This window comes from Oncorhynchus masou, chromosome 31 (genome assembly GCF_036934945.1).
Source record: "Oncorhynchus masou masou isolate Uvic2021 chromosome 31, UVic_Omas_1.1, whole genome shotgun sequence".
Classification (NCBI taxonomy): Eukaryota; Metazoa; Chordata; class Actinopteri; order Salmoniformes; family Salmonidae; genus Oncorhynchus; species Oncorhynchus masou.
In genome coordinates, this window is record NC_088242.1 from 60352860 (window position 1) to 60377777 (window position 24918).

At 42.7% G+C, this 24918-nt stretch overlaps 1 protein-coding gene across 2 annotated transcripts in view; it reads right to left on the minus strand.

The window, feature by feature from the left end:
* The window catches only part of LOC135524216 (SLIT-ROBO Rho GTPase-activating protein 1-like), a 159023-nt gene that overhangs the window by 82917 nt on the left and 51188 nt on the right, over positions 1-24918 (minus strand). For both annotated transcript variants that reach the window (XM_064951558.1, XM_064951557.1), the window contains exons 2-3: positions 19689-19884; positions 5716-5878 (exon numbers count right to left, since the gene is read on the minus strand). In XM_064951558.1, coding sequence (XP_064807630.1) covers positions 5716-5878; positions 19689-19884 — 359 coding nt within the window. The remainder of the gene's footprint in view (positions 1-5715; positions 5879-19688; positions 19885-24918) is intronic.

Sequence of the window (24918 nt, forward strand, 5' to 3'; positions counted from 1 at the left end):
ACAGGTAAAATTATTTGATAACTGGTAGATGAAGTTAAGTATTTCCAAAACTTTGGTTTACTTTAATGTAGCTGCACGCTAGGTGTGGATAACTGGCTGACTCACGCAGAGCTAACCTAATGTTAGCAGGTTAGTAACATTGCAATGTATAAATTCAAATTAAACCAAATCATTTGCGCTCATGACTACTTGTTTCAATACAATTTTCAGCCAACTTACAAGCAAATACAATAAATTCATAAAGTATTTGCTTGTAAGTTGGCTGAAAATTGTATTGAAACAAGTAGTCAAAAGCACAAATGATTTGGTTTAATTTGATGTTATACATTGCAATGTTGCTAGACAACTAGCCTGCTAACATTACGTTAGCTCTGCGTGAGTCAGGCAGTTTAATTTGAAGTTATACATTTGAAGTTATTTCTGCTGCAGTTTACAATGGGGAATAATAGACTGGCTTTGCAGGTCCTCCATATTAAGTCACATCCCACAAATGTTTTTTTCTGGCATGACTTAAATAATTGTGTCCTTTGCTTTCGTCAAATAATCCTCCATTTGCAGCAATTACAGCCTTGCAGACCTTTGACATTCTCGTCATCAATTTGTTGAGGTAATCTGAAAATATTTCACCCCATGCTTCCTGAAGCACCTCCCCATGTTGGATTGGCTTGATGGGCACTTCTTACGTACCATATGGTCAAGCTGCTCCCACAACAGTTCAATAGGGTTGAGATCCGGTGACTGTGCTGGCCACTCCATTATAGACAGAATACCACCTGACTGCTTCTTCCCTAAATAGTTCTTGCATATATTGGAGCTGTGCTTTGGGTCATTGTCCTGTTGTAGGGGGAAATTGGCTCTAATTAAGGGCCATCCACAGGGTTTTGGCATGACTTTGAAAAATGGAAGTGATAGCTTTCCTTCTTCAAGATTCCCTTTACCCTGTACAAATCTCCCACTTTACAACCACCAAAGCAACCCCAGACCATCACACTGCCTCCCCCATGCTTGACAAATGGTGTCAAGCATACCTCCAGCATCTTTTCATTTTTTTCTGCGTCTCACGAATGTTCTTCTTTGTGATCCAAAGACCTCAAACTAAGATTTGTCTGTCCATAACACTTTTTTCTAATCTTCCTCTGTCCAGTGTCTGTGTTCTTTTGCTCATCTTAATCTTTTCTTTTTATAGGCTAGTTTGCGCTGTTTTGTCAAGGGAGTAGTGCACAGCGTTGTATGAGATCTTCAGTTTCTTGGCAATTTCTCACATGGAATGGACTTCAATTCTCAGAACAAGAATAGACTGATGAGTTTCAGAAGAAATGTATTTGTTTCTGGCCATTTTGAACCTGTAATCGAACTCACAAATGCTGATGCTCCAGATACTCAACTAGTCTAAAGAAGGCTCAACTAGTCTAAAGAAGGCCAGTTGTATTGCTTCTTTAATCAGAACAACAGTTTTCAGCTGTGCTAACATAATTCCAAAAGGGTTTTCTAATGATTAATCAGCCTTTTAAAATGATAAACTTGGATTAGCTAACAACGTGCCATTGGAACATTGGAGTGATGGTTGCTGATAATGGGTTTCTGTACACCTATGTAGAGATTCCATATAAAAAGTGTTTTAAATCAGGCATTTCCAGCTACAATAGTAATCGACTACATTAACAATGTCCCCACTATATTTCTGACAAATTTCTTTGCATTTCTTTCAAAAACAAGGACATTTCTAAGTGACCCCAAACCTTTGAACGGTAGTGTATATAAAACACACGAACATCACGTTTTGACTGCACTAGGCCTTTAAAAGGGGAATGCCAACTGGGGATTTTCCAATACGGATAATTGTCCCCCACGATTAAATCGGGGAGAGGACTATTCATCCATACGTTCATTCATACTTACTTTTGTAAGTTATCACGTGTGGCTAACTCAGAAAGCACTTTCCCCATTTTTACGAAACTTGGTTGAATGATGCGTCTTGCCATAGAGATCCGGCATTTACAAAATTACACTGATTGGACCAAGTTAGGCGCTACATAATTTGTGGGGGACGACATGTTTACTGTTGTTAAGTTTATTAGAGGACTAGCACAAATAGGCTTCCCCTTTAAGTGTACTGTTTGTGAGTGACGCTAACCACATCTGAGAGAGAAGGCTGGGAGAGACTGGAATCCACTAAGCCACGTGGGGGGGAGCATGGAATTCACATTGCCTCCAACATCAATCAGGCCCCAGAGAGGGACCGTACTCCTAGGGTCCATGTCTGGTCGGTAGCGCACCAGGGGCATGACTGCTCCATATGGCAGAACTCTAGTGAGAGTCGACACAAATCATATTGGCTCCTACACAGTCAGCTCAAAAATGATTGCCACCCTTAAAGATGAGCAAAAAAGACAGTATAAAATAAATACAAATACTGAGCTATATTGTATGCCCCCCCACCACCACCCAAACAAAAAGTTCTTATTTTATACTAGTACAATTGCTCAAAGAAAAGAGATTGTTTATCAAGTAATTATTATTTTTCTTAAAAAGAATGGGTCAAAATTATTGGCACCCCTGTTTTCAATACTCCGGCACCCTCCCCTTCAAAAGGATAATGGCACTGAGCATTTTTGTTAAATGTTTTATATTGATTGGAGAACACATTGGGGGAGATCTTAGACCATGCCTCCATGCAGTGTCTTTCCAGATCCTTGATTTTCTTCATCTGTGCTTATAGACTGTCCTTCAATTCAAACCACAGGAGAGATGGCCATTGCAAAATGTTCAATTCTTGGTAAATTAAACATTTATTTGTGGAGATTTTTCCCGTGAGCAAGGCACTTAACCCTAATTTGCTCCAGGGGTGCCGTACTACAATTGCTGACCCTGTAAAACAACACATTTCACTGCACCTCTCTGGTGTATGTGACAATAAAACATGTGTTTTTTGTGTCTTGCTGAAAGATCCACTTTAGTATAAGATCCACTTCTTATACTAAAAAGTCAAGTTTCAGCCTCCTGGCAGAAGCAACCAGGTTCTTGGCTAAAACGTGCTGGTACTGGGCAATTTTCTTAAATTAGTTTTTTTAAACTCTCTTGTTTTTTTTCTGCATACAATATATATACACAATATATATACACAATATATATACAGCTCAGTATTTGTATTTATTGTATGCAGTTTTGTATGCACTTTTTTTCTCATCTTTATCAAGGGTGCCAATAATTGTTGACCTGATTGTACTATACAGAAGCAGCCCAGGAAGGTAGTCTAGTAATGGACTCCACCAAGCCAGGCAGTAAACTGTCAAGCTCTAAAAACACATTGCACTCCGCTTGATCAAATGCCAAGACCAATTTAGTAGTACCTGGTGCTGTTTCATGTTTCCCCTCACCCTCCTTCCTACCTACCACTGTAGCGAATCAATTTGCAATGTAGCAACTAGATGAACAAATACCTTCCTTCCGCCATACAGCTAAGGCTTTCAAGCCCTGGGATCTCAGTTCCACCAGAATGTGACCTCCATAAATAAAATAAGACTGAGTAAAAAACAAAGAACCAGTTGTATGAATGATGAAGAGAATACATGTGATAAGACCTGCCCGACCAATCAATGGACGACGTGACAAGACTCGTATTTAGAGGTTTCGCCATCGAACAAAGACACAATTCGAGGTAAGCTGTGACTTTCAATAATGACGCTAAAACATGAGAGCACCCGCAGCACAGAGAGCTCAGACCCATTTGTCCACAGTACTACTCATAAATAAAACAACTACTGCCGAAGGCATGAACACAAATCAACGGACTATTTTCAAAAGGTCCACCATGCTGAAGCCTGATATGAGTTGAATCAGTACAGGACATATCCTAACTTTAAAAAAGTTAGAAAACATAAGAATTTGGAAATATGAAAAACACTGCTCTTTGATGTCAGGATGACAAAACAGCATCTGTCTCGTATTAAAACAAGACGACCTGTACTGACTGTGTTGTAACTGGGGGGCCTCCCCTGGTGTTTGTCTATCATTACTGGAGCTCAGCGGAGATCAAAGACAATGGGATGTACTAATTAGAGGGCAGGGGTGTCTCTGCTCTCCTGTGACAGACTGCACCCCACTAGGGGGATGCCGTTTGATTTGGCCCCCGGCTGCCAAACGTCACTATACCAGCCAGAGGGGAGACAAACGCACACACACACACACACACACTGAAGACTTACTGTAAGTGCAGGCCATTGCCTGTTGTGCACAAGGCCAACCAACAACTAATTGGTAGAGCAATAAGGAGAGTTGGTACATGAGGGGGAAAATGATCTGTGTGTATGAGGGATGCTATGACCTAAACTTCATACATTAAAAAGTCTTGATTGAAATGCCTAAAAATGAATACATATCATTGGGAACACATTGATGAGTTTAGTAGTCTGTCATTTTAAACATCAGTAATGTGGATTGAGTCGGGGGGGAGAAAGAAACATCTGACAAACCACTTCGCTCCAGCTTCACATCTGGCCCATTAGTAAACCAGGAGCCTCGAACGGCTATCAAAGGGAAATTACTGCCTTAACTTCCTGTGTGTGTTGCAGTTGCTCGAGCAGAGGATTGGGGTGGGGTGCAGAGCAGACCACTCCTCTGTACAAGCCAGATGAAACCACCAACATCAGGAGACAATAATGACTTTAAGATGAATAAAATAACCATTTTTTCTGTCTCCATCTAGCAGACGGATCTAAAGACCCCGCAGCGAAAGAGGAAAAAAAAAGCTTAAAACGTTGACGCTAAGCACCCCACTGAAACAGGCTCTGGTTTGTCATTGTCGGGACTGTGGTCAGTTCATGTGACTCCTAGTGCATAGGAGAGCTCAAAATCTGGCAGGGAGTGGTCCGAGTGAAATAGGCGGCAGCAGCATTAACAGGGTTTCGGTCACGAGGCGACCGACTTCGGATGGGAGGGTTAGATAGGGCGTTTAGTCTTATGATCAAGGCTGTGTAGGAAGAGGGTTCTTCCCTCTCAGCATAGAGATTCACAGAACTAAACCACAACCCAATAATTGAACTGCTATCAAGATGTCATCAAACAACTTGTAATGTAACATGTTAAACCTACATCCAGCCAAACATAACGTCTGAGTGCAGTCCAGTGCCTGGTTTATTTAAAAAGGGGCAATCAGCAGCTGCTACATGTATTGTTGGACTTGTAAATTAATGATATAATATATATATATATATATATTGATACTTGAAGAATATAACTTACAAATGCCTCATGAGCTTAGTTCAACTGTCACACTCCATGAGAACCCAAAATATGAACTTTTTTACTCCAACTTCTGTAAACAAAGCCAATGTAAACAAACACTATATAGCCTCAAAACATAAATAATCCATAATACAAAAATTACAGTTTTATCAGTCAGTGCATTCATAGCTCTGCCCATGAATTTGAGAGGGGTTACATTTCTCCAGCCCCTCAGCTTTTTACCAAAACAGGAGCAGGGAGTGTGCTTCGTTATAATTTTAACTGCCGATCGCCGCTTTAAGGCTGTAATGATGATAGACGTATCATTAGCAGCAGGGCCCAGGGTTTCCTGACTATGTGAATGTGCCAAGGATTTATCCAATATAACGAGGTACCAGAGTTCTCCCTGTTCATTTCAAGACAAGAAACTACTTCTGTCAGATCAGTGGGATCTCCCCTGGTCTGACCTCTCACCTCTACAGAAGAGCTTACCTTTTTAAGCAAGCGTGTGGAGTCTTCGCTGATCTGCATGAAGCGCATGATGACGTTGTTCAGGTAGATGTCACTGAGGGTGGCGTGGTCCTTGCTCTCCCTCCTCACCTGGTTCAGCAGCAGGTACCAGCAGTTGACCGGTGACAGCAGGTTCTGGTCCTTCCTATAGGGGGACACAGCAATCAATCAACTGGGTTGTATTCCTTAGACACCAAAACATATGAAAACAGACCGAAACGGGGATGGACTAAACTGCTCTTTGGCATTTTTCGTTGCAAAACGTTTTGCTACAGAGTGCCCTAATGAATATGACCCTGACCTCTTTACAGAAACTGCTTTCCCTGACTGCTCAGGTTCATTCATACAAAAGAAACACACTCAAAAAAGAGACAGCTCAGTTAAGGTAGCTTATTCATTATACATTTCACTGCTGATCACACAGAGAGAGAAACAAGAGACAGGCACAAGGAGAGGCGGGGACATGTAGGGAAGTATTCATGCTCCCTGAGAGACAGAGAGAGCGAGTATGCCTGTGCACATGTGTATGTGCGCGTGCATGCGTGTGTCCTCGCCTGGCTCTCTGCCGGCTGTCTTTTCAATCTGTGCTGAGAGATCAAGGTCTCAGCTACCTGACAGCTCTATCCTGTCAGCCTAACTGTCCTCATCTAGCGAGATGTTTTAAGACTTCCTAAAGTGGATCAAGTCCCATCATAAAAGTAATAGCTAGTGGGGATGTTTCTTCCACAGCCCTCCCCTGGTGATGAATGCCCTATATAATAGCATGCACTCTATATAATCAGCACCGAGTGCATACTGCGCCTGAAGGAGAGTTTGTATCAACGACATTTCTGGGGCATAGCCGGAGGAGCGATGTTCTGAGTGGACCGGACTTCTCGCAACAGGGGAGAGCACCCTCCACAAGTAAGCTTAGGAGACTCGAGACTTCCTTGTATGATAATTTGTTAGAGAAGGTACTTTACATGTAGTAAATTTTTGGAATAGTGCATTACAAGAGACAAAACAGGAAGAGAGAGAGAGAGAGAGAGACGGGGGGGAGGAGAGGCGTTTCCCCTCTAGTGCGCCTGCCTGTCCGCATACTGAGGGATATTGTCCAGGCCTGAGAGAGAGCAAGAGACAGACACAGAGTGAGCCACGGCTGTGCATAAGCAACAGACTGACTCCGTTGAATCAAAAACATTCCTCCTGCTATGGAGCAAGCCAAGGGAAGGCAGGAGGCCAGAAGAGAGGCCAGAGCCTGAGGCTTTAGGGCCAGCAGGGAGGAACCATATGGAAGCCCTCCTCTGGAACTCTGGAAGAGCTTCCCCCTGAATGTCAGTCAAAGACAGGCAAACACAACAGGTGAAACTTTGTACATTCGCCCTGGCCCACGACTCATGCTGCAGCCCTTAACTACATAACTCCATGATGATAGCTGCTGGAAGAGCAGATGTTTTTCTCCTGACAAGACAGTGGACAAAACATTCCAGACCACAGAGCTGAAACATAGTCTCTCCCTCTCTTGGAAAACAGGAAATGGTGCATGTGACAAAAGACAGGACTGGAAATGAAAAACATCCCAGCGAAACGCAAGGCCATTTTTCATAGACAATGTAAAATAAGGAATAATCCAATGTAGCTAAAAGTGGTGCGTGGGGGCAACATGTACATAACTGCATTCAGAGGGAAGTTACCAAGAAGAAACAGTTACAGTGACTTCAGAAAGTATTCACACCCCTCGACTCCTTCCACATTTTGCTGTGTTACAAAGTGGGATTAAAACGGATTTCATTGGATTTTTTTTGTGGAGGATCACAAAGTACTCTAATGTCAAAACGTAAGAAAACATTTATAACGTGTAAAAAACAAATAAAATACAAATCCCCCCCCCCCCAATCTTGATTTATATAAGTATTCAAACCCCTGAGCCAATACATGTTAGAATCACCGTTGGCAGCGATTACAGCTGTGACTCTTTCTGGGTAAGTCTCTAACAGCTTTGCACACCTGGATTGTACAACATTTATGACTTGTTTCAAGAAACGAGGCATATGTCGCACGTCACTACTTCACAGGAGAAACATTTGAATGTAATTTTTTTCATATGTTTTTGGAGAGAAATGCCTTCATAACAAACTTGTATGCCATCTGTCAATCAGAATGAAATTGTTAAATAACGAGCATTCCCAGTGGGAAAATGCTGTGAAGGACTACTTTCTGGAGGATGATCGTGCTTGACTTTCTCGGACTCTGAAAATTAATCAAACAATGAGGAAATCCCCGATTTAGGTAAAAATATTTTAATTGAACGAGACAATATAGCGTCTTCTGATAACAATGTTGGGGAAGAAACGGTGTTGTCACGGAAGAAGTTGACCGAGTTTTGAAATCAGTGGAATGCCCGGTGGAAGCAGAGAGATGATTGCCAAATGCAGAGAGCCCAAAAAAGAGAACACAGGAAGAAGACTGATGTATAAAACACTTGTCTCTGGATTACATCTTTAAACTAAGGGCAACCAGGGCATCCGTGACAGAGGGATGTATACAGGTAAGAGTCTAGCTACATTTTCAGATATTATACATTTCTAATTTTGTCAGAAAGGTGTTTTTATTACAAGTTAAAGCATACTGTTAGCTAGCTAGCTAACATTAGATGCATGATCTATGTAGGAGTTCAAGAAAGAGGCCCAGGTTCCAGAGTTGGAATTCTGAGTTGGATGACCGTTCAAATCGATTTTTCCCAGTCCAAGTGTTTTTTTCTTCTCCGGAGTTCGCAGTTTTGAATGTGGCATTAGAGTTGCGATTATGGTTCATTGTTTAGCTAGCTAGCTAGATGTCTAAACAAAAGACTCCACTATGGAAGTAACCATTTCACTGTACCATTTACACCTTCTGTATCCTGTGCATGTGACAAATAAAGGTTGATTTTATTTGATATAGTGTGTGTTTACAAGAGATGGTAATGTGAAGAACAACATGAGTAGCACCAAAGTCAGATTAGGATATAGGCCAAGGACTAGATTTTTTTAAATTACTACTACTTTCTGCTACAACATTCACCAATTTTAGGCTTGAAATCTTTGGTTGTTTACTACACCGTGAATCCTTAAAGACATGGGTGAGCCGGAGGCTTAAGAAGGTGTGAACGATGCTGAATAGGTTTAGACAAGTCCTCTCCAGTAGGTGTACCAAAACATTCACAGGCCATTTTTCAAAAGTTGTGTTACAAGTTTCACATTTTTTAAAGCAGAATTACTTTCTCGTTGTTCCACAACTGCAGTTTCTAATATACCATTTTGTAGCTCTGAGTCTCTACTTTATTCAATGTAAAAAACACAAAATCAAATGTTGCTACATTGGACCGAATCCAGGTGGTGTGCATTATTATTTTAAAATTCTTAAATTTCTGTCAAAATGGTTGTTGATCATTGCTAGACAAACATTTTCAGGTCTTGCCGTTGATTTTCAAGCAGATTTAAGTTTTAAAAAATGTAGCTCGGACACTCAGGAACATTCACTGTTCTTTTGGATTGCAACCCCAGTGAAGATCTGGCCTTGTGTTTTAGGTTATTGTCCTGCTAAAAGGTGAATTAATCTCCCAGTGTCTGGAAGAAAGAAGACAACCACATTTCCCTCCAGGACTTCGCCTGTGCTTAGCTCCATTCGTTTCTTTTTATCCTGAAAAACTCCCCAGGCATTAACAATTACAAGATACTCATAACATGATGCAACCACCACTATGCTTGAAAATATGGAGAGCGGTACTCAGTAATATGTTGTATTGGATTTGCCCCAAACATAACACTTTGTATTCAGGAGAAAAAGTGAATTGCTTTACCATATCTTTTGCAGTATTAGTTTAGTACCGTGTTGCAAACAAGATGAATGTTTTGAAATATTTGTATTCTGTATAGGCTTCCTTCTTTTCACTCTGTCAATTAGGTGATTATTGTGGAGTAACTACAATGTTGTTGCTCCAACCTCAGTTTTCTCCTGTCACAGCCATTAACTCTGTAACTGTTTAAAGTCACCATTGGCCTCATGGTGAAATCCCTGAGCAGTTTCCTTCCACTCCGGCAACTGAGTTAGGAAGGACGCCTGTATCTTTGTAGTGACTGGGTGTATTGATACACCATCCAAAGTGTAATTATTTACTCCACTATGCTGAAAGGAATATTCAATGTCTGTTTTTTATTTTTACCCATCTACCAATAGGTGCCCTTCTTTGCAAGGCATTGGAAAACATCCCTGGTCTTTGTGGTTGAATCGGTGTTTGTAATTCCCTGCTCGACTGGACCTTACAGATAATTGTTTGTGTAATCATATGTGTGGGGTACAGAGATGAGGTAGTCATTCAAAAATCATGTTGAACACTATTATTAGAGTGAGTCCATGCAACTTATGTGACTTGTTAAGCACATGTTTACTCCTCTATTTAGGCTTTCCATGACAAAGGGCTTAAATACGTATTTACTCAAGACATTTAAAAACGTTTGTAAAAAAATAAAAAAAATAATAAATAAATACAAATCTATTAGGACGTGATGGGGTATTGTGTGTAGGCCAATGAAAAACATCTAAATGCAATCCATTTTAAATTCAAGCTGTAACAACTAAATGTGTAAGGAGTCAAGGGGTTTGATACATTCTGAAGGGACTGTATGGCAATTGAAGAGTTGTGGCAGAGTTGCTGGACAGCGTCACACACACTTTGTCAAGACTGCAGTTACCGTAAATCCTTTCTGCCTTATGCTTGAGTGGAGTGCCAATCTCTCATTTCTCCTCTGTTTCTGCGCGTGTGTTCGTGGATATAGCCTATGGGTGGGAGAGGGTTGTCAGCAAGTGGTGAGTCTGTGTGAAAAGTGGGTGTGTTTCCTTAAAAGACCCCCAAATGAGGGAGACAGTGGTCAAAACTGATTACCCACCAGAGAAAAGGGAAACCTTCTTGGATAAGGTCCTGTGGGGATGGGGGGGGGCTCATTTACCCACCCCTACACAGGACAAAGATTAAACATCAATGTCCTGATTACCTGCATGCCCAACAATGTTGTTTACATGTTGAAATTACCTTGTGGTCTGTCCTACATTGGGAAAACCAGCAGAAGGTTTAAGACTTAAATATTTATCACATTCCTCATGTATGGTTCAATATTTTGATATTGAACATTGACATTGTGAACCGATATTATATTTTTACCTCCCGTTACAGGAATTGATGTCACTGAGCACTGCCCCTATATATAGGACCTTCCACCCCCACCTGGGATATGGATGCCTGATGAAGACCTAAGAGTCTAAACGTTGTTATAAATAAAATCACCTGGGAGCCTGAACAGCAGTGTGCAGCGTTGTCCTCTTTATTTTTTCAGTTCACATAAACACCAGCACCTGCAAAATGTTTTTGTTTTTTTTAAATCCCTGGACGTGCATATGTTCGCCAGCTTTTGTGTGCGTTTCTACCATTCTATCTCTGTGTGTGTGTATGTACGTGAGTATGTGATTGGCATGTCTCGAACTGTAATGAGCTTGGGCAAGGGACATCAGCTGTGACCGGAGGGTTATATAACTGGGCTCTGTGCACTAGTGTGTGTCCAACCGACCGACCCTCTCTGGCTCGCCTCAGTGCACAGAGCAGCACAGTGGGGCCCAGGCGCTGTGAATGGAGTGACCCGATTCGCCAGACAACGCACGCCACGGCCCAGTTCCTCATGAATACAGACAGTGCACTAAATGGCTCCCGATATAGTGCACTCGTATAGGCCCCTGGTCAAACGTTTTGCACTATATAGGGATTGTAAATAGGGTGCAATTTGGGATGCAGACTGAAAGAAAAGGGCTGAAATTACCATCGCCACATTCTTTCAGCCCTTGCTATAACACATCCAATACAATGAAGAACAGACGGGAACTTACAATTACAGTCTCCGAAAAGTCAGCGCGAATGGAGGAAACGGGGTCATTATTCCAAATGCGGGACTTAGTGTCGATGGAAACACCACAGGGAACCATTGAATGAACACTAGCCATTCCAATAAATCAATGGCCAAACAGTGGGGCTGTGTGCTGGCTAATGAGACAACCTGCTGGACCAAATGACAGGCCATGCGCGCTCGCTCGTGTGTGTGTGTGTGTTTGTGTGTGTGTGCGCAGAGAGGGCCATGGCAGCAGTGACCTCAGGGACTCTACTACCTAGCCTACATAACTGGCAGGAAACTCTCTCAATGTCATAATTTCCCCACAATGCAGGGATTAGGTCAGACAGACAGGTATAGACAGGAGGGTGAGATCACTACAGTCCTCAGAGGAGAGGAGAAAGAAAGACAGAGGGAGTGTGCGTGTGTTTAGGAGTAAGCTTACGATTGCATACAGGTGTGTGTGTGTTCTCACATACATGCATGCATGACATTGCAGTGCATTCAGAAAGTATTCAGACCCCTTGACGCCTTCCACATTGTTACGTTACATCCTTATTCTAAAATTGATTCAACTGTTTTTTCCTCGTCAATCTACACACAATGCACCATAATAATAAAGCAAAAAAATTAAATATCACATTTACATAATTATTCAGACCCATTAGTCAGGACTTTGCTGAAGCACTTTTGGCAGCGATTACAGCCTCGAGTCTTCCTGGGTACGACGCTACAATCTTAGCAGACCTACAGTACCAGTCAAAATTTGACACCTACTCATGCAAAGGTTTTTCTTTATTTTGACTATTTTCTACATTGTAAATTAATAGTGAATACGTCAAAAACTATGAAATAACACATATGGAATCATGTAGAAACAACAAGTGTTAAAAAAAAATCAACATTTTATATTTGAGATTTTTCAAATAGCCACCCTTTGCCTAGATGACAGCTCTGCACACTCTTGGCATTCTCTCAATCAGCTCATGAGGTAGTCACCTGGAATGTATTTCAATTGACGTTAAAGTTAATTTGTGGAATTTCTTTCCTTCTTAATTCTTCATACATTTGAGCCAATCAGTTGTCATGACAAGGTACTGTAGTGGTGGTGTACAGAAGATAGCCCTATTTGGTAAAAGACCAAGTCTATATTATTGCAAGAACAGCACAAATAAGTAAAGAGAAATAACAGTCCATCATATCTTTAAGACATGAAGGTCAGTCAATGCAAAAATGTAAAAGAACAAAACGTCAAGCGCTATGATAAAACTGGATCTCATGAGAACCGCCACAGGAAAGGAAGACCCAGAGGATACACTCATTAGATTTACCAGCCTCAGAAATAGACAATTAACTGCACCTCAGTTTGCAGCCCAAATAAATGGTTCAGAGTTCAAGTAACAGACATCTCAACATCAACTGTGTGAATCAGACCTTCATGGTCAAATTGCTGCAAAGAAACCACTATTAAAGGACACCAATAAGAAGAAGAGACTTGCTTGGGCCAAGAAACATGAGCGGTGGAAATCTGTCCTGCGGTCTGATGAGTCCAAATTTTGTTTCCAACAGCTGTGTCTTTGAGAGACGGAGAGTAAGTGAACGGATGATCTCCGCATGTGTGGTTCCCACCGTAAAGCATGGAGGTGATTGGTGTGAGGGTGTTTTGCTGGTGACAAGGTCAATGATTTATTTGGAATTTAAATAAAAAAGGTACACTTAACCAGCATGGCTACCCCTACATTCTGCAGCAATACGCCATCCCATCTAGTTTGCGCTTAGTGGGACAATCATTTGTTTTTCAACAGGACAATGGCCCAAAACACACCTTTTCAACAGGACAATGACCCAAAACACACCTCCAGGCTGTGTAAGGGCTATTTGACCAAGAAGGAGAGTGATGGAGTGCTGCTTCAGATAACCGAGCCTCCACAATCATCCAACCTCAACCCAATTGATATGGTTTGGGATGCTTTGGGCCGCAGAGTGAAGGAAAAGCAGCCAACAAGTGCTCAGCATATGTGGGAACTTCAAGACTGTTGGAAAATCATTCCAGATGACTACCTCATGAAGTTGGGTGAGTGAATGCAAAGAGTGTGCAAAGCGTTCAAAGCAAAGGGTGTCTACTTTGAAGAATCAAAAATATATTTGACACTTCTTGGTTAATACATGATTCCATGTGTTATTTCATAGTTTTGATGCCTTCACGATTATTCTACAATGTAGAAAATGGTAAAAAAAAAACCTTGAATGATAAGGTGTCCAAACTTTTTACTAGTATTGTATATTTGGGGAGTTTCTCCCATTCTTCTCTGCAGATCCTGTCAAGCTCAGTCAGGTTGGATCGGGAGCGTCGCCGCACAGCTATTTTCAGGTCTCTACAGAGATGTTCGATTGGGTTCAAGTCCGGGCTCTGGCAGGGCCACTCAAGAACATTCAGACTTGTCCTGAAGCCACCCCTGCATTGTCTTGGCTGTGTGCTTAGGGTCGTTGTCCTGAATGACGCAGTCTGAGGTCCAAAGCGCTCAAGCAGGTTTTCATCAAGGATCTCTGTATGTTTTTTTTTTCTCTGTATATTTCTCTCCTAATCCTTCCCTCAATCCTGACTAGTCTCCCAGTCCCTGCTGCTGAAAAACATCCCCACAGCATGATGCTGCTACCACCATGCTTCACCGTAGGGATAGTGCCAGGTTTTTTCCAGAAGTGACGCTTGGCATACAGGCCAAAGAGTTCAATCTTGGTTTCATCAGACCAGAGAACCTGGTTTTTCATGGTCCGAGAGTCCTTTAGGTGCCTGTTGGCAAACTCCAAGAGAGCTGTCATGTGCCATTTGCTGAGGAGTGGCTTCAGTCTGGCCACTACCATAAAGGCCTGATTGCTGGAGTGCTGCAGAGAGGGTTGTCCTTCTGGAAGGTCCTCCCATCGCCACAGAGGAACTCTGGAGCTCTCTCAGAGTGACCATCAGGTTCTTGGTAAACTCCCTGACCAAGGTCCTTCTCCCTCGACTGCTCAGTTTGGCCAGGCGGCCAGCTCTAGGAAGAGTCTTGGTGGTTACAAAATTCTCCCATTTAAGAATGATGGAGGCCACTGTGTTCTTTGGGACCTTCAATGCTGCAGACATGTTTTGGTACCCTTTCCCAGATCTGTGCCTCGACACAATCCTGTCTCGGAGCTCTACAGGAAAGTCCTTTGACCTCATGGCTTGGTTTTTGCTCTGACATGCACTGTCAACTGTAAACTTATCTACACAGGTGTGTGCCTTTCCAAATCATGTCCAATCGAATTTATCACAGGTGGACTCCAATCAAGTTGTAGAAACACCAAGGATAATCAATGGAAACAAGACAGAAATACCTTATTTACTTATCAACAGAGGCCCTATCTGAAATGGCAAATCCCTTCAGGGCCTCTACCATAAGATATTCCCCATTAATTTCCTCATCACTAGCTTAAATGGCAGTCTCTCTCTGGGTGGAATGCAAACGGTTATAATGTTGGTATTTTAATTCATTGACCGACAATTGAGGCTATACACGGAGTGTACAAACCATTAGGAAAACCTCTTTCCATGACATTATACTGAGCAAAAATAAATGCAATATGCAAAAATGTCAATGATTTTACTGAGTTACAGTTCATATGAGGAAATCAGTCAATTTAAATAAATTCATTAGGCCCTAATCTATGGATTTCACATGACTGGGCAAGGGCGCAGCCACGGGTGGTCCTGGCTCCCAAGTGGGTGGGCCTATGGGTTTTTCAAGCTCAACAGTTTACTATTTGCATAAAGGGGAAGCCTTGGAGTCAACTTGGAACCAACAGCCCTGTGGAACGATTTCGATACCTTGTAGAGTGCATGCCCCGAGGCTGTCCTGAGCTCAGTGTACAACTGTAGGCAATTGGTCTTCTGTGGCACAGTTGGTAGAGCATGGCGCTTCCAAAGCTAGTATGGTGGATTCAAGTCATGCTGGGGCCACCCATTTGAAAAATGGATGTATGGCATGAGTCGCTAAGTCGCTTTGGATAAAAATGTGGCATATATTATGAGTATTTGACAATTGCAAGAGGAATTTACAAAAATGGAATGATAGCTACTATTTGGGGGTATATTTATTGAATCATATCAACATGAATGAAAGTCCCTTAAACCGATTGGCTTTATTGTATGGGGAAAGAAATCTGGACTATTCAAGTCACTCTCTCTCAGGGGTGGCAACATAAATAATTCAATTATCGCTCTCTCCCTTCCATCCCTCTGGCACTAAAAAAACAGAACTGCATAATGTGTGTGTGTATGTGTGTAATGTGTTCGTTTTGCAAACAGCCATGTCGCAACCGCAGCAGTGGACTGACTGACTGACACTCCCTGGAATGGGGTTCTGGCCACTCCGCCGTGGGGCCTGCTGTAGCTCTCCCCCCACTGCATTCTGGGAAGAATAAAAAAAAGAGAAAGCCAGTGGACAAAAGAGCTGCTGATCCAGCTGGAGGCTTGTGTGCTCAGGGTGTCTGTCTCCTGTGGAGGGGAGCGGCGAGGAGAGAGTATCACTGTCCACACAGAAAAACGGTCCGTTTGGTTCAAGAGACGAGAGAAAAAGGGAAAAAAAGAAAGAGGTGCTAGCAGATAAACCGTCCCATTGGTTTTAATTTTGTAATGATCAGGGTTGACTTTCTAGCAAATAGAACTCCCGCCCTAACAATACACCTCCTACAATATTAAACTCTGTTCATTACACAGCTAGTGATCAGGGTTGATCAACGGTGCAGATAATCAGATCTAATAAACTGTGCCCGTTGACTGAATGAGCTTGATGAGGGAACTGTGTTTGTCGCGAGAGGTGACAGCCATTTGACTAAACCAGACCCTATCCATCTAAGCATCAGTAATAAAGGGGCCAACAGATATTGCCGTCAGCCCCATCCGTGCTGCAGAATGGAATGTAGAAAATGGACAGGCTTAAAAATTACGCAATACTCTGAATAATTTAGGCATAACGAATAATATGTGGGATGATGTTGACATATTATCACCGATAAGTGTGAGTCACAGAGCTTAATGTCAAGGGATGGCTGCCCAACATACAGTGATGTAATTACCATACACAATATATCCTGGGTTCTAGACCTGGGTTCAGCGGGGCAGGGTTTGCAGTTGTATGCCTATCCTATTGGTTCCACTGTGTCAGGAAAGCTCAATCAAGCCCAGATAAAAGTATTTTTAAATGTTTTCAACTAGTATTTTGACTGTCGTTTCATACCAGTTCCACCTCCTGCTGGTCCCTCAGTGCCAACCTTCATCCATCACAGCGAGCTTAGAGAAGCTGCAGAACAGGCCTATACCGCCTACCGCTGCTGTGCCCAAGCAAGATTGATTCTGGGCCAACTGAGGTGCTGTAGCATTAATTCCATAGGTATCACAAATAGTGTATTTTCACTTTCTCTCACTCCTGAAGGCGACCCGATAAATGTGTTTGAAGAAGCATTCCTGGTCCTGAATACTGAAATGTACCACAGCTCTTATGACTATTTTCTTCTCAGAGGAAACCGAGGCTAGACATCAGGGTTAGCACAAAGCATCCTACCCTTAACACACTGACAGAAAGATTTGAATTCTCTAACTTCGTCACATTTTTGCAATTTGGGCATCGACAAACCGAATACACATGACTTGGCTCCCTGTCAAATCTGACGAACACTGCATTCAAATCTGTGACTGAATTTTCACCTCAGTCAGTAGCACTTAGCAGCCCAACTGCACGCAGCATGTCAGTATTCACTGCTCTTCAGTGTGGAAACGCCAGCTAATTAGCCAGTGATTTAATGCGCTAATTTTAATGCTAATTCAGCTTATTACACACACAGCCAGCCCAAGCCGGGCTGAGGCTCTGCACTACCACGAGGCCAGAAAGCTCCAAGTCCGAGTGAAAGTGCACTTTTACAATCCTCGCAACATTAAAAAAATAAAGAAAACCTAGAGAATGTGGAGAACACAGAAGTGCCTCTGTATTCACCTTGTTTGTACGAATACAAAAAAATATGGGCCAAGTCTTAAAACTGTTATTCAAACGTCTCGCGTTTACACCGAAATATGCTGCTCGCTTGGCACTGTGCAAATGTTGACCCTGCGAATGAACTGACCAGACACTATATCAAGCGATGAAAACCACAGCTTACAAGCCACGCTGTCGGAATCTCCTCAGCCTCCCGGGTTCTGCATACCCAGCTGCTAGAGTCGTTAACAGGCCCAGTGGACTCCGTAGAGGAATATTTCCAGACACAGAGTAGGGCAAACGGGCGTGTTATTTTTGGTCCCTACCGCAAGTTCAAACAATATGCCAATATCTCTGTCTTTTCCATAAGCAGTCTCCTAAAGCTTATTGAGACTGCGTGTCAACATTCCAATAAGGCTCATCCATGCCAGTCTGCTGTACCACACAGGGGTAAGGAAAGTAACGCAATGGGAGAGAGATGAAGTAGTTCTTTTCCAGCGTGATCATATTTCAATTGATTGGGAGCGAGATTCCCACATTGTGTCTTTCATCATTTCAGGTCTCATTTGTGGTTAGATCGAAATGACCGAGACCAACTCACTGTAGACATGGACCAAGCTGGTTAGGTTATTCTCCACAAGAATGACTGTAACACTAGGAGTCCTTTCACCGTTCCATGGATTCTGTACTGTGGATCTGGGAGCAGTCAGGAATCTGATGTCCATTTGTTTTGTTCTTGAACAACTCATAAAATCTATACCCATTCTAGGGAGGTATCAGTTACTTCATTGGAGTTTCTCCAATTCCATAATTCACAGTACACTGTGCTGGAAATACCATCTGCACATTGACAGAGGGTGACTGTTGAATTGTGAGGCTAGATGGGGAAAGTGTTTTAAATATAGGGTGCCCACTGCTACCCAGATGAGCTACAGAAGAACAAAGGGACATTATGCAGAATCGGCTGAGAGGGGTAAAATAGTTAGGGATATTTATTGCTGGAGCCCCTGGTGTAACAGTCTGCCTTCACAGGATATTTATCGCTGGAGCCCCTGGTGTAACAGTCTGCCTTCACAGGATATTTATCGCTGGAGCCCCTGGTGTAACAGTCTGCCTTCACAGGATATTTATCGCTGGAGCCCCTGGTGTAACAGTCTGCCTTCACAGGATATTTATCGCTGGAGCCCCTGGTGTAACAGTCTGCCTTCACAGGATATTTATCGCTGGAGCCCCTGGTGTAACAGTCTGCCTTCACAGGATATTTATCGCTGGAGCCCCTGGTGTAACAGTAACAGTCTGCCTTCACAGGATATTTATCGCTGGAGCCCCTGGTGTAACAGTCTGCCTTCACAGGATATTTATTGCTGGAGCCCCTGGTGTAACAGTCTGCCTTCACAGGATATTTATTGCTGGAGCCCCTGGTGTAACAGTCTGCCTTCACAGGATATTTATTGCTGGAGCCCCTGGTGTAACAGTCTGCCTTCACAGGATATTTATCGCTGGAGCCCCTGGTGTAACAGTCTGCCTTCACAGGATATTTCCTTCCAATAATTCATGTAAATGTATTCAGAAAATCGGGAACACACATTTTAAAACTATGAAAAAAATTGGTAAAGAAATCCCTCAGTCCGAAACGATTTCAGCCGTCGAATGGAGGAGATGAAATGAGTAGAATGACATGACAATAAAATGTCTGACTGATAGAGTTTGATAATGAGAAATAAATAGGAAATTTAATCATTGAGCACTGCTGCTGTGCGTCTTCCCAGACCGACTGTAAATAGAAACCAGATTGATTCGCCTCATCAACATTGTAATACAAAATTTGAATATATTTTCCGGATTGATATGTCTTCAATGTTATAATCAAATATGAAGTTGATTTTGGTTGCCTAATGCAACAGGTATTCATGAACACTGAACCAGAGAGCAGCATATTTCAGACAGAGGCAATGTTCCATGCAGTGACTTAACTTCTTCAGGAAAAATGCATGGACTGACAGAAAAACGCTCCGATCTAGACCCAGGTACACAGACCCAAAGTCAGACACAGACAAGACCTAGACACACTTGTACTTACTTGTACTGCTGGTGGTCCTTGGTGCTCCGCGTCTTCGCCATGAAGCGTTCAGCCAGTTTCTCCAGGTTCCTGGAGTACTCCATCTCGATCTCCGACTTCTTCCTGAAGAAGTCCTGCAGGTCCTGGAGGAGCTGCACCCTCATCTCGGTCTGCTGGTCCAGGGATTTCTGCTGCTCCACCAGCTGGGCACGGATCTCTGAGGACACAGACGGACACAACTAGGTCAGATTGATATTTACAACTACACACAGAGCACACAAGTCAGGGGTATGTAACTCTCTTAGCAACTCACACAGCAGACGGGTCAGAAATATACGTCTCTGTAGTCAACACCAGTCCATAGTCTAATGACATAGATAAAGGAGAGGGGTGATCACAAAGCACAAATAGGTGCATTGTGAGAGGTTGGCAGCGCTGGTCTCAGGTGGTTCATTAAAGCCACTATAGAATTCATTAGCCCCGTTACTAATCAATCACCCACTGAGATGGAGCACGGACACGCTTTCTTGACATCCAGCCGGGAAACACCAGGTTGTTCACTAGTGCTACTGGTTGACTGCACGCCACATTCACCAGCAGGGAAACAGGAGAGACGGGAGGCTTCTCTTAACCATATGGAGCTAAAATGACCCTCCAGCATGAGATATCTCACCAGTCAATGGGAATGTTTGTCATTAAAATGTACATCAGCCACTACACTGTAGGCTACATCCCCCCTACCGTAATGGTGTGTGTGAGTGAACACAGTGTCCTGTGATGTGACCCTGGCTATGTAGAATGGATTTGTCATGAGGTACCAGGGCTTGACATCACCACTATGAAAGGAAACAGATTCATGAGGTGATTCTTTTTTTAAACACACAAAATTCCAATAGAGGCCACAAAAATTGTTTGTTAGATTACTTGTTGGTTATTACTGCATTGTCGGAACTAGAAGCACACGCATTTCACTACACTCGCATTAACATCTGCTAACCATGTGTATGTGACAAATCATTTTCAAATCAAATCAAATTTTATGTCGCTCTAATGAAAAATCACGGGGCCTTGTGCCCGGTCACAAACGCCAATTGGAATTGCATGGTAAGTAGCTAACTTGAGGCCTTTGTAACTGCTGCGGCTTAGCCCTGCTGTCAAAACTTTCGAACATTACATAGAAACAGAATTGTTATATAAGAAACGCATTTTCAAATTAATTCCTGACGCGAAATCACGTCTTATCTCTAGCAAGGCGGTGGCTTAAGCCTCAACAAATCTATCAGATTGTGTAGCGTTGAGAATCCAGTGGAAATCGACTCAGGCCAAGACCATCATATGGGCATCATCGGCTTAAATCCCACACAAGAAAAACCCTCCAAAATGAACTGGCCCTATTACATGAAGTATAGAGCAAACACGCTGATTGCAGTTAAGGCCCGTCATACTCGTCAAGTGTGTGTATTCACACCGAGTCCCTAATCATGACTGGAGTCTGGGGTGGATGTGTTTTGGAGACGAGCTACTGTAAAAAGGAGGAACTCCATGACGAAAGTCAGACCAAAAATCACTGTCAAATGTCTCTGGAGGTTATAGTTTTAGTAGTCAGCCAGCATGAAACTACTATACTGACAAACTGTCTAAAACACACCTCACCTGGCCAGTTCAGACAGTGGTCTTGAACATCAGTTCAACACAACTTGATGCTTGAGGACCACTCAGTCATTAACATCTGTAAAGTACAGGCTAGTAGACTGTAGGGCTGAAAATAGCAACGGGAGGGTTTTTCAATATCATCAATAAACGTCAAAACTATTTCTAAAGTTTGACATTTTAATATTTGTCGCTACTTTTTACGTAAATACTTGGCAGTCAACTTGTGTGATACTTTTGATAAAGAATATTTCATTCTACATTTCACCTGTCAAAATGTTTCATTATGAACTGTACTGGTAATCTCCAGTCACATGGTGTTTGTTTACAAGCACACAATGAAGAGATACTGGAGCTTTGTGAATATTGCTGCCGAGGTGCAGTTTGAAGATACTAGAACATTCCACATTTACTTTTCCTCTCCAAACAAATGAGTAATGAAAAATCTGAATACCACATAGCAGAATAGTTATCTATTTACCTAGTCGCCTTGTTGTGCGGGAGAGGAGCATTCAAGTTAGGAGTGCAATAGCGAGGGAAACTTTCCATTCCTACTTTATTTATTTATTAAGAATAACTTGGGGTAAAATGGTGATGAGAGATTACATTTTAAGATGAGTAGTGGCAACCAGGGAAGGTGTTGAGGGGGGAGGGAGATTGCACTCATTAGCATTTAGTTAGCATTCTCTATGAGATTTTGCATGTACTTGTTAGCAAGTTACAAAAACAAACAAAACGAAGTGGGTTTTGAAAATAGTGCCCCTTGTGTCCAGTGCCAGTATTACTGAATATCCCAGTATTGCACAAGGTCAGTATGAAGATATGACAAACAGGATACCACCCAAGCCTAGTCCGAATACAGACAAGGAGTTATGATTCTTCATGGTTTTTTTAAACAGCGAAAGAGGTATTTTCCAAACGGCCCAAATGAATCCCTATAGAGTAGACTGCTCTAGTAGACCGCACCCATCAATAACTGGCCAAAATCAAGCAATTGAACAGAATCATTGATCAATTAACTGCTGACTCAATTAAACTGTTCAGTCACAGAGCTCCTCATCGTGTTTCCCAAAATGCAAATAAGTGGAATAAGCCGAGAACTTGGCTTCATTCATCAGCTTTAAATGCCGACACAATCTTGAGAAAGGAATGATTTATGTGGGGTCTATTAGAAATCCCTGATAAATTATTTTCTTTCCCAAGGCTTCGGGAGTGGCTCTTTCATCCTGGCACCTCGTGGGGGAGTAAACAAATCAAATTGGGAAAGGTGGGACAGGAAAGGAGGGAGGGGGGAGGGGTAAACTGGGGGGGAGGGTGTGCTGAGTCTCATTTGTTGAGGAAACAAACTGCAGTGATATGCATTCAGTGTGTCTCGCCAGATAGAAAGCAACAATCAGCCGGAAGTACATTTGGCTGCAGTGTAACAAAGAGTCCCTTCACTCCAATGGGTAACCACACCATTTCTACTTGAGTCTGAACTCAGTTTAATACAAAACAACTTTTTAGATTGTAGGTCCAGTGCAGGTAAAATAGGCCTATAGAGGGCAGATTGAGATTGGTGCCAGTTTCCTTTTTCAACCAAGACCTGATATTCATTGTTTGGATGTCACAAGTTCAACCAGGTTCTCCAGCAAAGCATTTGTTCCATTGAGAGAGCGAGGGATTTCTATGGGGAGCTAAAGAATGTTCCTAGAGAGGCTACCAGAGCTTTGGGAGTTCTCTTGATGAATGAGAAACCCAGTATTCCAAGTGTGAATAATTCCTCACTCCAAACAGTGAATGAGGATGTGGAATTAAAACAAAGCAGCCCTGACATTTACGCAAAAGGAGCAGAGCAGATCATTTAACAGAATTATATTCATTACTGAACATTAAATCATTCATATTGCAAGTCAAACATTGACCAGTGACACCATGCCATGATGGATGACATTGTAGAAAAATCACCGTTCAACATTTGGTGCATATTATTCACCCATGACAATTTAGGCACATGTAAAACAGTGATACAATTAGGACTCTCTCTACCGACACACAACATTGTATTCAACTAAGATACAAATCAGACAATCATATTATAATTCTTTCCCTTGAGTGACTCAGGGGCTGAACTGCATTTCACGGAGAAGCCTAATCCACTAGTCAGTGAGGCAACTCAAGTGGATATCGCTGAGAATTCCACAGGTTCTCTGTCATCTCGGGACAGGTGAAAGCCTCGCTTTGATCAAACAGCCTGGGCATCAAGTATTCTGCTGTAGGCAGTTTCAAATCAATTGTCTGAACTGAACACTCCCGATTCCCACAATATCCACAGACCCTCCAGAGAAATATTACACAAACAATGAACATTACTCCAGCCCACACTGGCACAGTGCTATACACAATGAACCTTGCATTTCCTTCATAGAATAATACACTACCTCAGAGTGTGTAAAAAAAACACCTGGAACAAAAAAACGCTCAGCTAATGACAGGTTCACAACATTGTATCCTTTGCGCTCTCCGCGCATGCAAAACGCTGCATTGAGTGGTCATCCTCTATAAATACAGTGGTACAATCCTGTCTCTGAGGTCATCTGTATGGTAAACACGTACAGAGGGGCCCACTGCGGAGCTTGAGGGGGGGTGACTGCGATCAAAGCACTGTGATCCACTTCAAAACAGGCAGCAGGAAGATGAGTGCACCTGTGCACTGCTGTGAACTGACACTTGCAGGACCTGGAAATAAAGTCAACGGGGCAGCAGGGAGCAGGAGGTTGGGACGGTCAACAGGTGGCTCTCTGTGGCTGTCTATGGATGGGCTTTGAGGGTTTCTGGAAGTTCATGGCTGGTTCCTGGAACCAGAAATGTCACAGTTCAGCCTGGTTTGGCCCCGTTGTTGGAAAGGGGCATACGTAGGCATGGATACAGACTTTGTAGGCCTTCGTGCCCACTGCATGTCCAGGGCTGACAGCACAAAACCAAACACCCAATAGAAATGAAGGGTATATGTGTCCCAGAATACACACTGGGTGGACGTGTACAATGAGAGAGCGAGACGTTTGGTCTTTATGACGATCGGTTGGAACCAAAGGCTGTTTGTTCTGGACTGGATGTCATCCAACCAGCTCTTTTCAAGAGCGCACGACAACATATTTCCCATAACCCCATTCACGGTGGCAAATATGTCCAAAGTTGCAACTCTGAATTGCTTTTGATTGCGGGCCATTTGTTGTGAGAGAGAAAGTGCAGTGTCCGCAGGACGACAGAGAATGAAACGCTGTTGACCTCCTGAGGAACAACAAGCATCAGTGAAAACAACCCGCCCACTGTCCGAGAAGCAGGGCCAAGTTTATCCTGCCTCTGCCACGTGAAAAGGCTCTTCATTGTTCCACCAATTCACTTTGCTATGAAACAAATTGAATAAACAGCACCCCTGGCCTGCTTGCTGCTCTTCTTCCTCTGTTATATTTTATCATTAGTTATATAATTAGTCCTCCAAGGGTCCCGCTGCTGACTTCTTCTCTGGTTCCTCCTACTTTATCACTGCCAAAAGCTATCTGGGGCATACTATACTGTACTGTGGACCCGACTCCCTCATGTCTAATATAGACAGGTGTGT